General features: G+C 38.9%; 1 protein-coding gene across 1 annotated transcript in view; it reads right to left on the minus strand.

Moving 5' to 3' along the window:
* Window positions 1-16,185, minus strand: part of MYCBP2 (MYC binding protein 2) — a 280,386-nt gene that overhangs the window by 148,063 nt on the left and 116,138 nt on the right. The window contains exons 24-26 of the mRNA XM_039252458.1: window positions 6,268-6,440; window positions 5,201-5,326; window positions 4,981-5,108 (exon numbers count right to left, since the gene is read on the minus strand). Of these exons, the coding sequence (XP_039108389.1) occupies window positions 4,981-5,108; window positions 5,201-5,326; window positions 6,268-6,440 (427 nt within the window). The remainder of the gene's footprint in view (window positions 1-4,980; window positions 5,109-5,200; window positions 5,327-6,267; window positions 6,441-16,185) is intronic.

Genomic DNA, 16,185 nt, shown 5'->3' on the forward strand with positions numbered 1-16,185 from the left:
AGGAACTTGATGGAGGAACAAGGGGGAGAAGAAGGGCAGAAATGGTGGGGGAAAGGGAGAGAGACAAACCATGAGAGACTCTTGAATGCTGACAAAAACTGAAGACCGATGGATGTGGGGGGGGAGGAGGGATGGGCATGGAGGAGGGCACTTGTGGGGATGAGCACTGAGTGTTATGTGGAAACTAATTTGACAATAAACTATTTGTAAAAACAAAACAAAACAAAAAAAAAAACTTACTGGATAACTACTATGCTAGATGTCCCATTTTATCAATTATATGCTAATAATTTGAAAATCTGTCTCCAGCTCAGATCTTGTTCTCAAAAGTCACTGTATTCTCCACCTGCAGCTGGATTTCACTAGTTAGTTCTAAAGTGACTCACTCCCCTTCTCCCCTGCTTTCCCTGTTCTGATGATCACTCACCTACTCACTCAGATAAAAAAATCTGGAATAATCTTTTTTCCATATATTTCTGCCATCACTACATCTGTTCTATTGCTGGTACCATAGCTTGTCAGTTCACTCATGCTCACTGTTACTAGCAATAACTCATCAGTCTTCTTATCTCCATTCTCTCCTTGCTTTGGCCAATTTCCACAGGGGTTCCATAACCCATAAGGGTTTTTGTTTTTGTTTAATGACCTTAGTACTCTGTAAAATGAATATCTGATTAGAATACTTCTGTAATCTAAAATTTTTCAGTGGGTTCTCATTTCCTACTTTGTATATAGCATAATATAAAGGTCCTTAATGTTTTCCTCCTTATGTTCAACAAATATTTCTTAACACATACCGTGTACCAGGCACAGTTCTAGGAACTGGCCACATAGTCACAAACAATGCAAACAAAAAAATGGGGGTAACTGGAAGTAAGTTTATGGTAAGGGAGAAGATTGTTTTAAACAGGCTCACCAGAGAATCAAGACCTGAATATAAGGAGGAAGTGATCCACATAGGTACTAAAGTAAAGAACTATACTCAGAGGAAATAACCAGCGTAAAGGTCCTGAGGTTTCACTATGCCTGGCAAGTCTGAGGAACAACAGCAGGCCACAGTGGCTGGATTAGGGTGAGGCAGCTAGTATAATATAAGGCCAGAGGTGATAATGGCAGTCAGTTCAATGGTGCTTTGTGGGCTCTTCTAAGGCATGTGGCTTTTAATCTAATCTAAGACACTGCAGGAATCTGAAAAGAAGGAGTAGCATACTCTGGTGGACATTTAAGTAAATCACTCTGCTGTTCTGAGAATAGACTAAAGGGAGCAAAGACAGGAGCAGGATACAAGTTGGGAGGCTACTGTAATAATCCAGGTGAGAATGGCTACGGTTTGGACCGACTTGATATTAGGGACAGTTTTTAGAAGTGGTTAAATCCTGATTTTATTTTCAAAGTGGTGCCAATGGTATTTGCTGCCGAAGGGGATGTGGGATGTGAAAGAGAGAAGGCAAGGATAAGTCCAAGATTTTTGGCCTAAGCAGATAGAGGAATAAAGTTAACTGTACCCTAAGTCAGTTAACTGGAATGGGGGAAAACACCAGAAGAGCGGGTTTATTAGAGGGATCACCAGAAGCCTAGTGTTGAATATGTTATATCCAAAATGCTTGTAAGCTATCTAACTGGAGATGTGAAGTAGACAGCTGTATACATGACTGTGGAGGTTTATAAATTGAAAGTAATCAGAAACAAAAAATACTTAAAGCCATTAGCCTGGATCATTATGGGGACAAGCAGACTTTAAAAAGTGTCCAAGACTGCATACTGGCACTCCAACAAGTAGAGGTCAGGATGTGACGAGTAACCAGCCCAGGACTTAGAAAAGCAGTCAGTGAGACGGGACAAAAATGAAGCGTGGTGCCCTAGGAGCCAAGTGAAGACAGTATTTTAAAGAAGGAATTAAGTGGATTAGATTATGTCCATTGGTTAAGGAAGATGAGGAGTGAGAATTGACCACTGGCTTTAGCAATCAGAAGTCACTCACATCCTTGACAAGAGCAGTTTCTTGGGTAGGGCAAAAACGTGATTAGAATAAGTTCAAGAAAGAAAGGGAAGAGAAAGAATGGAAACACAAAGCATATAAGAAAGAATACGTAGAGTCCAGCTAGATGGCTGGTCCAAGACACGTACCTTTGCCCAGAGTAGTTAGTGGTGGAAGAGTCTTCTAGCAGGAGGAAAGAGAGAAAGGAGGACCCGACAAGAAAGATGTCTAGGTTTCTGACTTAGGGTAACAAGCGTATTGTGGATGGTACTATTTAAGAAAGGGACTACTGGAAGAGAACAAGGTCCTGGGGAAAGAGCATGAAATCAGTTGAGATATAAAGACTAACAACTGTCATGCCTTTAAAGCACATGGAAATGGGTCAAAGAAGAAGTCTGAGCTGGAGATCTAAATTTGGACATCATGGTATGCTGACAGCTATTTAAACTTCAGGCTTAGAAGAGAATGTCTAGGAGAAAATATAAAGTGTAGAAATAGGGCCTAGGGCTGGGCTTAGAAGAAATCCAGCATTTAGTGTCCAGGTAGAAGAGGACAAACCTACAAAAGAGACAGAAGAAACAACCAGAGATATGAAAACAAAACAAAGCAAAAAAATACAGAGGCTTACTGCTGGGGAAAAAAAAAATGTATACCTTAGAAAGGTGAATGGAGGAATAAAAACGACCTCTGTTCGAAAACCTTAGTTTACTCACTTAACTGAAATACAAAGGCAGGTTCACATCTAGGGAATTGGAGGAGTAAGGAAGGATTTGAGACTTGGAAAAAAAATTATATTATGGAAGGCCTACATATTTCTGTACCATGACTACTGGATATAGGGGACACTACGGTGTTCAGTATCAGAACAAAACAAAACAAAACAAAAAACCTTTCAGAGCCAGAAAAAAAAGTACCTTCTTGATAAACTTATTAGACAGTGACAACTAGCACTATATAACTCATTGAGTTTGCTTCTCTATTTTTTAACTTTGAATCAAGACATCTTAAAATAACCATTTCAAAGAAGTTGCTCTGAAATAAGCCAAAAACTAAAACTACTGTCCTTCTTCCCCTCCCTCCCTCCTTTCCTTCCTTCATATATATGCATGAATGAGTGTGTCTGTCTACCTACCTACCTACCTATGTCATAGGTATCCTTAATCATTACTCTATCCCTGTCTTCTTCTTCTTTTTTTTTTTAGTGTTTATTTATTTCTAGAAGACAGAGAGAGAGACAGCGTGAGCAGGGGAGGGTCAGAGAGAAAGGGAGTCACAGACTGAAACAGGCTCCAGGCTCTGAGCTGGCAGTCAGCACAGAGCCCGACACGGGGCTCGAACCCACGAACCGTGAGATCATGACCTAAGCGAAAGTCGGACGCTTAACCAACTAAGCCACCCAGGCACCCCTCTATCCCTGTCTTCTATATAACTCTAGGGGCTTTTAATTCTTACTTACTTAATCTCTATATTATCTGTGTTTCTTTACCACATGTATTCCAATCATAGCCAGAAATAAGTAAATATTTTAAAAAGTTTGTCAGCTCTGGTTGGGCCTCTATGGGAGGTGTCCTCAAAACCCATCATTATAAGGGAATTTTAACATATTAATATAATTTTTAGACATTAAAAAAACTTTTTAATGTTTATTCATTTATTGCGAGACAGAGAAAAACAGAGTACGCGCAGGGGAGGGGCAGAGAGAGAGAGGGAAACAGAATCTTAGGCAGGCTCCAGGTTCTGAGCTGTCGGCACAGAGCCCGATACAAGGCTAGAACTCAGAGACTGTGAGATCATGATCTGAGATAAAGTCAGTCACTTAACTGACTGAGCCACCCAGGTGCCCCAATCTGATTTTGCCTTTAAAGTAAAAGTATAGTTAGTGCCTTCATTTCAACAGCAGGCTTCATTAAAAATTCTCAATTAAATGCTGTCTGTTCCGGAGATATATTCTTAGTTCTCTCAATAATATCTAAAAATTGGGATGCCTGGGTGGCTCAGTCAGTTAAGCGGCCAACTTCAATTCAGATCATGATCTTGTGGTCTGTGAGTTCTAGCCCCGCACTGGGCTCTGCGCTGACAGCTCCGAGCCTGAAGCCTGCTTCAGCTTCTGTGTCTCCCTCTCTCTCTGTCCCTCCCCTACTCATGCTTTTTCAGAAAAATAAAAATGAAAAAAAAGGCAAAATCAGATTAATATGAGAAGCAGAACATTCAAGCTATTAGTGAATTTTCAAAGAATGAGCACATCCTTTGCCTGGAATAACTGCAGACCCTTTCTGATATGAACATGTGAATTAACTTAAGACTTTTAATTATTTTTATTTTGTTTACCTGATGAACTCCATATCCCATATTCCATCTCACTTCAATCCTGGTCCCCAATCTTACGGTGATCATGTTTGCTTACACAGTATTTTACATCAAAAATGCTAATTTTTTTTTTTTTTTATTTACTTGAGAGAGTGAACATGCACACAAGCAGGGGAGAGGCAGAGAGACAGAGAGAAAGAGAAGCCTAAGCAGGCTCCACGGTTAGCAATGGAGCCCAATTCGGGGCTGAGTCTCACGAACCATGAGATCATGACTGGGCCAAAATCAAAAGTTGGATGCTTAACCTATTTAGCCACCCAGATCCCCTAATGACTTTTAAAGCTACATCAAAATGTCCTGCATCAAACAGTTTGTGCCCTTGTCATTAAAGTGGCTACAAAAATGGAAGCATATACAAGGTGCTGCTGTTCCTAGACCACTAGGAAGTTCAGCACAAGGGACTGAGATTGACTATTACAGTCTTTTTCAACCTAAAATTATTGGAAAATCATTTTCCATTCATTTCCTCCCTTCTTGACTTTTGGTTTTCTAATGAGTCAATGATTTAGCAGTATTATATTAGATTTTAGCAATGTTTCTTCAAGTCCTTTTTTAGTATATTATATTATATATAACATAATAAACTACGTCAAAACGTCTTCAAAAAAGGGCAACAGCATCAACAAACTGCTTACCTTAATTTTAGCAGTATATTCTCCTCTACCTCCAAACAGACCAAGGCCACCAAGTAAAATATCAGTGTCGGCACTAAAACGTATAGCTTCTACTGAATGTGCAGAGTAACCCCAGCCCCCTCCATGACCTAAAAGATACAAATAATAACTTAAGTTTTAAGATACCTATATTTATATTTCACTTATAAAATAATTATTTCCTAAACATAAATATACATACTTTCAAACCTGTTTACTACACTATAATCTTCTTTGGAATAAACTTTCATTACTGCTTGAGTCTCCTCCTCAGTACTTGCAACACCCATTTTTAAATCTTGCATAGCTGCTAAGGTATCAAGGCAACCTAAAAACAAACAAACAAAAATTCAACTCCTTGAAATTAAAATTTCGTATTATATTGATGACAGGAGATGCTGTAGGGAATAAATTAAAATAGTATAAACTCTGAGTGTGCTCAATAAATGTATTCCAAACTTTAAACAACGTTTCATGAAAGAACACCTCCAACCAATAAGAATTCTCCACTGCTTGGGTAATTATCATATTTAAATACATTCTATGTGTCAATGTTTTGCAAAAAACACATCTTTAGTTTTAGATGTTTACAATGATTTACCAGATGAAACTTGAGAAAAGAGAAGCAAGGAATTATATGTATGATCTAGTAATTATACTTAGAAATATGATTTCACAACTGCAAAGTTTAGATAAACACAAAGGAGTCTTTTTAAGGACCTTTTTAAAAAGCAACAAAATAAGCAGTTATGTGGATTGGTATAAAATTTCCACCAACAGAATATCTATATAAACTGAAAAAAATGTTATACTGCAAATTAAGTAAATAGAAGTAAAGGAAAACTATGTTATATAAGAGACAAAAATAATATGTATAAATTTCATAATTATATAGATATGTATTTTATATAATGCCATTTAAAATAATGTATATAAATTAAATATTACAATTACACATTTGAATATTCTATCTGCATCTCTAAAGTTCGTATATTTAAGCAAAACAAAGCCATTAATTAAAAAATATATACTTATTAGGAAAATTATCTTCAGAGATGCTTTATATTTGGGCATACATAAATTGTGTTGGTTCTGTCTGATGTATTGTTCTTTGTGGGATAAACAAACCTCTTAAAGTTAGGGGGTTAAACTTTTAACATGTTATTGTTTAACACACATGAAAACATGACATACAAATCTAAATATTCTTAAAAATTCTCAGCACAGTGTATGAATAAAATTGAGCTGATCATCAAAGAGCAACCCTACCTAGAATGTGCAAAGCTGCATGAGATCGGGTGGTCAGAGCCCTGGATCCTGTTGGTAAGGCAAGTTCAGGACTCAGAATACTACATCTGGACTGCATGTCTGCTGCAGAGGGAAGTCTGGCATCAGCAACCACTGCATTGTAACACCACAGCTCCCTAGTATTTGGTCGAAACCTTCAAGAAAGAATAATTATAGCACTTCAACATACAGTTTCATTGAAAAACAATGTCTAAAGTAGAACTGATGATACAAAGGGACTACAAACAGCTTAAAAAGGATAAAATGTAGCTCATTATTTTCTCTATCCGAGCTACATATATAAATAAAATGATTTATGTCACTAATAATTTGAACGAAACAGTAATATAGACCATGATATTTTTGAGTAAAAGAGCAATAGTACCCATGATGCATACATATATAAAGCTCTGTACTACAGAAATTCCACAAATAAAGTTTAAAGACAAAGGACAAGTTAAAAGAAAATATATGAAACATACACGAGACAAAAGAACAGTATCCACAATGTATAAGAACTCCTGCAAGCCAATAAGAGGTATCAATCTAGTATCAAAAGTGGACAATAGACCTGGGATGCTGTTTCCACAAAGGAAATACAAAGTGTAAGGAGATGTTCAACCTTACTAATAAACAGTAAACCATAAGGGACCCACAATACCCCTCAATTTCTCAAAGATAAATTATCTCATTTCCCTTAAATCTTCCATAAAAAATTCTCAAAAACCTGCCACTTCTTTACCACTTTTTTGCTATGAATTCTTTTTGGAGCAGTTGTTTTAATCAACTACAGAGTACATACAGAAGAACAGTAACAAAATATTTTCAAAATAAGGTATGAGAATAATGGCATAATGTACACTAGTAAAAAGAACATTCCTCCTATCTTTTAAGTGCCCAGGATCTCTCTCCCTACTTAATTTCTTTCCTTTTCTTTCAAAGGAAGCAATTTCTATGAAGTTTAAAAGTTTATCATTCTCATAGGTTTATGATTTTTTGTATGTTATATCAAAATTGTACATTATTTAAGTTTCATGTTTCGAATTGTTTATGAACAGGATACACACTTTCTGTGTTTTTCTGTGGCTTGCCTTCTTCAAACAATAGAATATTCTTACAATGTATTTATACTGTGGTGTATAACTGCAAGTTCATTCATTCTCGTTGTTACAGAGTATATTGCTCATGTGACTATATTACAACTATTTGTCCATTCTATTACTGATGGCAAAAAAATAAAAACCACTCAAAAATGCTTCTGTGGATAATTTTATAAATAGCCCCTAAAGCATTAATACAAGAGTAGATGGGAAGGAAAAACAAAATCCTCATTTTTTCACAACTGGTATGCCTACACAGAATACATGGATTTTTTTGAAAATCTGATCTGTTTCAGATACAGCGAACAATCAGATTCATTTATTAAGGATGGTCTTATTAATCAATGATGCTTGATGATCCAAATTTACTAAATATAAAAGCACTTAAATGCAGCAATCCCTCTTCTGGTGTATATCCAAAAGAACAGAAAGGACAATCTTGAAGAGGTATTTGCACACTCACAACCATAGCAACATTATCCCCAACAGCCAAGAGATGGAAGCAACTTAAGCATCCATGGATGGATGGTGGATAAATAAAATGTGGTTGAAACATACAATGGAATGTTATTCCAGCCTCAAGAGGGAAAAAATTCTGTCACAGGCTACAATACAAATGAATCTCGAGGACAAGATGCTAGAAATAAGCTAGTCATAAAAAAGACAAATATTGTATGATTCCACTTATATATCAAAAGTAGTCAAATTCACAGAAAGTAGAATGGTGGCTGCTAGAGGCTTAAAGGGATGGAGTATTAGGGAACTGTTCTTTGAGTACAGACTTTCAGTTTTGCAAGATAAAAACATTCTGGAAATTTATTATATAACAATGTGAATATACTTACCACTGCTGAATTGTACACTTAGAAATGGTTAAATTTTACGTTTTTTACCATAATTTAAAATAAAAAGTTTTTAATAATTTTTTATTTTAAACTTAAAAATAATACTTGGCATAGAAAACATTCTATGAAAGTACCTGCTATAATTAGTAGCATTAATATAATTGTACTATTAAGTTTTAATTTAATCTAGTTTTGTGTGTGTTTGTGTGATTTCTCTCTAGTTGCTTTTAAGATTTTTCTCTTAGTCTTAGTGTACTATAATTTCACTACAATTTCTCTTCATTGTAGATAATGGAAGCACATTTTTTATATTCTTGTCTGTGTAGCATTTTGTGTAATTCCCTTTTCAAATGTTCAAATCTGATCTACTCATGCATTTTGTAAAAAACTAATCTTCATTTATAAACGCTTTGCTTGGTTGTTTTACAAATATGCCTCATCATTTTGGGTCTCATTATGAGTTTCTTTTGTTTGCTCAATTCCATCTTTTATTTTTTAAACATTTCATATATAGTTTATATTATTTCTGATAATTCCAAGATCACATTCCTTGTCTTTTGCTGAATTTCATTAAAAGTGATATTACTAATATGTTAAGCAATCTGACTCTGTGCTTATATTTGACATTACTTACATGTTAACATGTTAAGCAATCTTTGACTTAGTGCTCATATTTGATGGAATCTTAATTCATTAAAACCTATGGGCCTAAATGGAGGACTTACACTTGCCTTCTGCTGGAGACAGAGGGTACTATCTAGTTGATCCCACTTCAGCATCATTCCAAGGCCAGATGCTTAACAGAGTTTTCAGGATCAGTTTCCGTCTCCCTCACCTTGTAGCTGGCATGTTTGTCTTCTAAACTGCAGCAATGATTATCAGCAGCTGCCCTCAGCAAAATCCTGTGTTTACAGTGCTGATTGCTTGCTTACTTCTCAAGGGTCACCTCATGAGGTATGATTTTTATTTGTATGCTGGTTTTCTTTCTTTGAGGTGGGGGTGAGGGACAGGGGCAGTATATTAGCAATGTCTTTCTTGGCTGAGTGCCAAGCAATGTATAAAATGTAAACTTTTTAAAATTTTCAAATTGCCCAAAGTGGAAATCCCCATTCATTCCTCAAACCACACCAATCTAGTTTGCACATCTAACGCTTCCATGAAACTATTCTCAAAGTTACAAATAACTTCTAAATAGCTAAACCTAATAGAATTTTTCTTGTTATCTACTTAGTCAAGCCTTCAGCAATATTTAACATCATTAAATACTCCTCTTTTTGACCCACTCTCCTTTTCACTTCTATGTCAGCACACCCTCTGGTCTTTTTCTCATAGTTTACTGGCTGCTCTTTCTAGTCTCCTGATTAGTTCCTCCTCTCTCACCTAACTTAAAAATTTTGAAGCTCAGGACTCTCCTCAACCTACATTCTCTGCCCCAGGGATCTCGTTCAAAACCACAGCTTTAGATATACCTATAAACTACGAAATCTGGAATTTACATTCCCAGGCCAGACTACTCCTTTGAGCTTGGCTCACTTATCTAACTGCTTACTTAACATATCAAAAACAGAAATCATGACAAAATCGGTTCCTTTCTCTGCCTTTCCTGGCTCAGTTAGTGCCACCAATGTCTATTCAAATGCCCAAATCAGAATTTGGGAATTATCCCTGACTACTTTCTTTCCTTAACCATCCTCTCAGCCCAATACAACCAAGTTCTATTGACTCTATACAAAACTACGTGCTGCTTCCTGCTCCCCTCCATCTTTCCCACCACAACTCTGTTTCATGCCATCATCTCTCCCTTGCACTGCTACGGTTAACCTCCAATATCTGTGCTTGCCTCCTTCCATCTATTTTCCACATGGTAAGTATCTCTTAGTGTCACTTCCCAACTCAAAATCCTACAAAGACTTTCTATTTGGCGAAAACTCAAATTTCTTAATCTACCCTACAAAGTCCTAAATGTTCCAGCCCTGCCTACTCCTCTGAATTTATTTCACGCCACTCACTCACTATGCTTTAACCACACTGGCTTTCTTCAAGTTCCTAAAACATAGCCAAGCGAGGAGGGAGGAAAGATGATGGAGAAGTAGGGAGCTGTGTACATTTTGCTTGCTCCCATCTCTCAAACAGAGAAGGCCTGAAGTCATAGGACACTGAACCACAGGAGTTTGGGAGGAAAAGAGACAGAGTCCACTAAGAAGACAACCTTATAGGTGCTGAGTGCAAACTGGAGAAGATAAAAATGGTCTGGGACCCAGAGAAAGGGAGGGAGGAGTGGGAAACCCTTTCACGGGGAGCTGCGGAGAGTCGAGGGGAGGAGAAAGAGCAGCAGAACAGCTCATAGAACTGTCCCTGGAGAAGAGGAAAAACCTCGGCTTGGGATGGAGAGTGATCCTATTTCTAGCTGTGATGCTGACATTGGGCTGTGTGCCCCAGTCCCAGGCGGCCCCAGGAGAAACTGCTCCACCGCTCTCCCAACTTGACCCCCAGCAAGGAAGCGGACCAGCCTGAAACTGCTCCACTGCTCTCCCAGCGGGATCCCCAGCTGGGAAGCAGCCTAGCCTGTGGGATTATATTTCGGGCGTATCAATAAAGCGCTCGGACTAAGGCCTGGAAATGAGGCGGGGCTTGGTACATAGAACATGGCCCATGTTGGCTACGCCCATGGCACAGGGAGATCAGAACCAAAAGAGTGAGTTGCAACGCTTGGTTTGAGAGGGGACTGGGGCACCGCTGTTTTTCTCCCCACAACCACCAAGGCGGGACCCTAGGGAGCAGCCTGCAGGATCACAGTGGAGGCTAAGACCTGCCTACACCAAACCACACCGAACTCCCCCATATCCCCCCCCACCCCCCGCCGCTAGAGAGCTGCCTTTTTTTTTTTTTTTCCCCCCACTGGAGCCCAGGGCAAGACCAACATGGAAGCACTGCCGTGATTAATTCTAGATCAATTCTTTCTATTCAGATATGTTTTCCCTCGTCTCATTCGTATCCCTCCCCTCTGCTGGACTGGGCACTCTGGTCATTGGTTTGTTTTAACAGTCACATTTAATCCATTCTCTGGATGTATATTCTATTCCTCCACCACTACCTTTCTATCTCTCTCAGGAGTAATCAGACTATACAGTTTCTCTGAGTAACATGATCTTTGTTTCTTTCTCCTCGCCTCCTACCATATTCACCTCTTTCTCTCCCTGAATTAAGCCTCTTAGTCTCTCTGCCTGGTCATTGTCCACTTTCGCTTTCTCCCTGCCCTTTCATTTCTCTCTTTGTATATGCTCTTCCATCAGCACTATATACACCCTTCTTTTTATCTGTAGCTGGGAATGCCGGTTTTATGCTTTTAGACTGTCCTTTGTCTTTTGGGTCTTTTTTTCCTTTTTTCTTTTTTTGTTTTTCCCTTTCCATTTGCTTGTTTGTTGGATTTGTCTGTCCGCCTGCATGCCTTTGTTCCCTGTGTGTTTGTCTGTCTGTTTTCCTTTCCAAGGCTACCTCACGAAAGAAGCCAAAGTACACATGGTGGACATGGTGGAGACTCCCAAATACCACTACGAGTAGGAAAATAAAATGAAGAGCCAAAAATTAAGTCCTCCATTAAGAGAAACCTCGGGCTGCACGTAGCCCCAGTCCCAGTCCCAGGAAAAGCCTCAGACTGTTCAAGGCTAAAGCCATCCTCAGACCGCCCTCAGTTCAGCTAATCAAAAAGAAAAAAAATAGGAACATTCCTATGGTCTGAGTCAAGGCTGGAAACTGCAGATACAAACTAGCCAATTTCTCACTGCTTGTCTGAACCCCATGTGGGCCCTTTGAACTCACCTCACAATTGGTCATTTTCAAAGGATTCTCAAAGGTCATGATTGGGTCCCACCAAAAGTAATGAACACCTCACAGACACTGAATGGTCGAAGCTGTAATTGTAATTGGTGCTTATGTGATGATGCTACATGTACTGTAACACCCCCATCCCTTACTCCTTAAAAACCCTGTTCGCTATTGTTCTTGGCTTCACCTTGCTGCCATGACACCAGCAGGCTGGGTGAGCCCCTGCTCAAGCTTGTAATAAAGACCCTTTTGTACTTGCATCGGTGCCGGCTCCTTGGAGTGAGGGGCCTAGACAAACTAAACCAAAAACTCAACCAGCTTTTCTGCTTCTGTACAAGTGCTTGCACTACGGGAAACTAAAACCTAACTAGCTCCTTCCGCTTCTGTACCATTGCTTAAGGCTTAGTTTCAGCTTTCCTGAAACTATCAGGCAGTTACACATTGCCCAAGGCAGGAGAAACCACCCTTGCAACACCCAATCAGGAAAGTCCAGCGACCACCCTCCACATTACTGAGGGAGAGGCCTGGAGATAGAAACTATAGATAGGACCCTGTTACCTAATGTTAAAGTTAACCTGTTAGTCGCCGAACAAGACCCTAGGCTCGCTCTGTGATTGGTTGAATTCAAAGGTATCCTAAATGTTGTAATTGGATCCCGTCAAAAACCTGATGGCGGGAAACAATCAAATGTGGTATATGTTCACATTTAAATATCAACCAATGACAAACCTGTAACCATAGAGATCCCCTGTCCCTCCCCATGACTTGTTTACTCCTGTCTATAAAAAGGCTGCAAAGACTTTGTTCGGGGCCTCTCAGCGTCACCGGCGACGAGTGTGCGGAGGTCCAGGTTCGAACCTGCAAATAAACGACCCTTGCCGATTGGCTTTGACTCTGGTCTCTGGTGGTCTGTTTTTGGGGTCTCTCGAACTCTGGGCGTTTCAAAAATAACCAAAGTCTCAACAAGAGAGATGAAGAGACACCATTAAAAGAACACTTCCTGAAAGGACAGGCCCTGGACAGTCAATGAGCCTTTTTTAAAATAGCAGTACTCGAAGGTGCAGAGCGCATAACAAGCTTTTAAAACTAACAAGAGACAGAAAGCTAGCCAAAAGGATGAAACGGAAGAACTCTCCTCCAAAGAAATTCCAGGAAGAATTAACAGCTAAAGAACTGCTCAAAACAGATATAAGCAAAATAACTGAACAAGAATTTAGAACAATAGTCATAAAATTAATCACTGGGTTTGAAAAAGGCATGGAAGACAGCAGAAGAGCTATTGCTACAAAGACTATGGAGCTTAAAAATAGTTGTGATGAATTAAAAAAGGCTATAAATGAGGTGCATAATAAAATGGAGGCGTCCAATGCACGAACTAAAGAAGCAGAGAGGAGAATAGGTGAATTAGAAGACACAATTATACAAAAAGAGGAAGCCAAGAGAGATAAACTGATCCAGGCGCACCAAAGGAGAGTTTGAGAACTGAGTGATACAATCAAATGGAACAATATCCATATCATAGGAATTCCAGAAGAGGAAGAAAGAGGGAAAGGCACTGAAGGAGTACTCGAACAAATTATAGCTGAGATCTTCCCCAATCAGGGGAAGGAAACAGACACTGAAATCCAAGAGGCACAGAGAACTCCCCGCAGATGTAACTTGAATCGATCTTCTACATGACATATCATAGTGAAACTGGCAAAATTAAGGACAAAGAATTCTGAAAGCAGCTAGGGATAAAAGGGCCCTAACATACAAAGGGAGACCTATCAGAGTGGTTACAGATCTATCTACTGAAACTTGGCAGGCCAGAAAGGAATGGCAGGAAATCTTTAATGTGATGAACAGGAAAAATATGCAGCCAAGAATCCTCTATCCAGCAAGCCTGTCATTCAAAATAGAAGGAGAGGAATAGAAGGAGAGAGAGTGTGGGCGCCTGGGTGGCTTAGTCGGTTAAGCATCCGACTTTCGCTTAGGTCATGATCTCGCGGTTCGTGGGTTCGAGCCCCGCGTCGGGCTCTGTGTTGACTGCCAGCTCGGAGCCTGGAGCCTGTTTCAGTCTGTGACTCCCTCTCTCTCTGACCCTCCCCTGCTCACGCTGTCTCTCTCTCTCTCTCCTAGAAATAAATAAAACATTAAAAAAAAAAAAAGAGAGAAATAAACAAACACTGAAAGAATTTATCACCACTAAACCAGCCTTACAAGAAATCCTAAGGAGGACTCTATGAGGGAAATGTTGCAAGGAACACAAGGTACCAGAGACACCACTATAAGCATGAACCCTACAAAGAACACAATGACTCTAAACCCATATTTTTCAATAATAACACTGAATGTAAATGGACCAAATGCTCCAATCAAAAGACAAAGGGTAGCAGAATGGATAAAAAAACAAAATCCATCTATTCGCTGTCTACAAGAAACTCAATTTAGACCCGAGGACACCTTCAGTTTGAAAATAAGGGGATAGAGAAATATCTATCATGCTACTGGAAGTCAAAAGAAAGCTGGAGTAGCCATACTTATATTAGACAAACTGGACTTTAAAGTAAAGGCAGTAACAAGGGATGAAGAAGGGCATTCTATAATAATTACAAGATCTATCCATCAGGAAGAGCTAATAATTATAAATGTCTATGCACCGAATATGGGAGCACCTAAATATATAAAACAATTAATCACAAACAGAAACAGGCTCATAGATAAGAATGTGCTAATAACAGGGAAATTCAATACTCAGCTTACAACAATGGATAGGTCAACCAGACAGAAAATCACTAAAGAAATAATGGACTTGAAAGACACATTGGACCAGATGGATCTGACAGATATATTTAGAACTCTACATCCTGAGGCCAGGGAATTTACTTTCTTCTCAAGTGTGCATGGCACATTCTCCAAGATAGATCACATAGTGGGACATAAAGCAGCCCTCAGTAAATATAAAAGAACTGAGATCATACCATGTACACTCTCAAGATTATAATGCTTTGAAACTTGAAATCAATCACAGGAAGAAGCCTGGAAAACCTCCAAAAACATGGAGGTTAAAGAACACCCTACTAAAGAATGAATGGGCCAATCAGGCAATTAGATAAGAAATTAAAAAATATATGGAAACAAATAAAAATGAAAATACAAACTCTATGGGATGCGGCAAAGGCAGTCCTAAGAGGAAAGTACATTGCATTCCAGTTCTATTTCAAGAAATTAGAAAAAGCACAAATACAAAATCTAACAGTGCACCTAAAGGAGCTAGAAGCAGAGCAACAAGAGCACCCTAAACCCAGCAGAAGAAGAGAAATAATAAAAATCAGGGCAGAAATAAACAATATAGAATCCCCAAAAAACAGCTGAACAACGAAACCAAAAGTTGTTTTTTAAAAAAAATGAACAAAATTGATAAACGTTTAGCCAGGCTTCTCAAAAAGAAAAGAGAGAGCACTCAAATAGACAAAATCATGAATGAAAATGGATTTATTACAATCAATCCCTCAGAAATACAAGCAATTATCAGGGAATACTATGAAAAATTATATGGCAACAAACTGGACAACCTAGAAGAAATGGACAAATTCCTAAACATGCAAGCACTACCCAAATTCACACGGGAAGAGATAGAAAATCTGAAATGTGCAGAAGACATGAACAGACACTTCTCCAAAGAGGATATTCAGATGGCCAAGACACACATTAAATGATGCTCAGTGTCCCTCATCATCAGGGAAATGCAGATCAAAACCACATTGAGATACCACCTCATGCCGATCAGAGTGGCAAAAATGAACAAATCAAGAAGACTATAGATGCGAGTGAGGATGTGGAGAAACAGGCACCCTCCTACACTGTTGGTGGGAACGTAAACTAGTGTAGCCCCTCTGGAAAACAGTGTGGAAGTTCCTCAAAAAGTTAACAATAGAACTCCCCTATGTCCCAGTTATAGCATTGCTAGGAATTTACCCAAGGGATACAGGAGTGCTGATGCATAGGGGCACATGTACCCCAATGTTCACAGCAGCACTTTCAACAATAGCCAAAACATGGAAAGAGCCTAAGTGTCTATCAACTGACAAATGGATCAAGAAGATGTGGTTTATCTATACAATGGAATACTACATGGCATGAGAAAT

The sequence above is a fragment of the Hyaena hyaena genome, unplaced genomic scaffold (assembly GCF_003009895.1).
Source record: "Hyaena hyaena isolate Hyena2069 unplaced genomic scaffold, ASM300989v1 scaffold_413, whole genome shotgun sequence".
NCBI classification, from domain to species: Eukaryota; Metazoa; Chordata; class Mammalia; order Carnivora; family Hyaenidae; genus Hyaena; species Hyaena hyaena.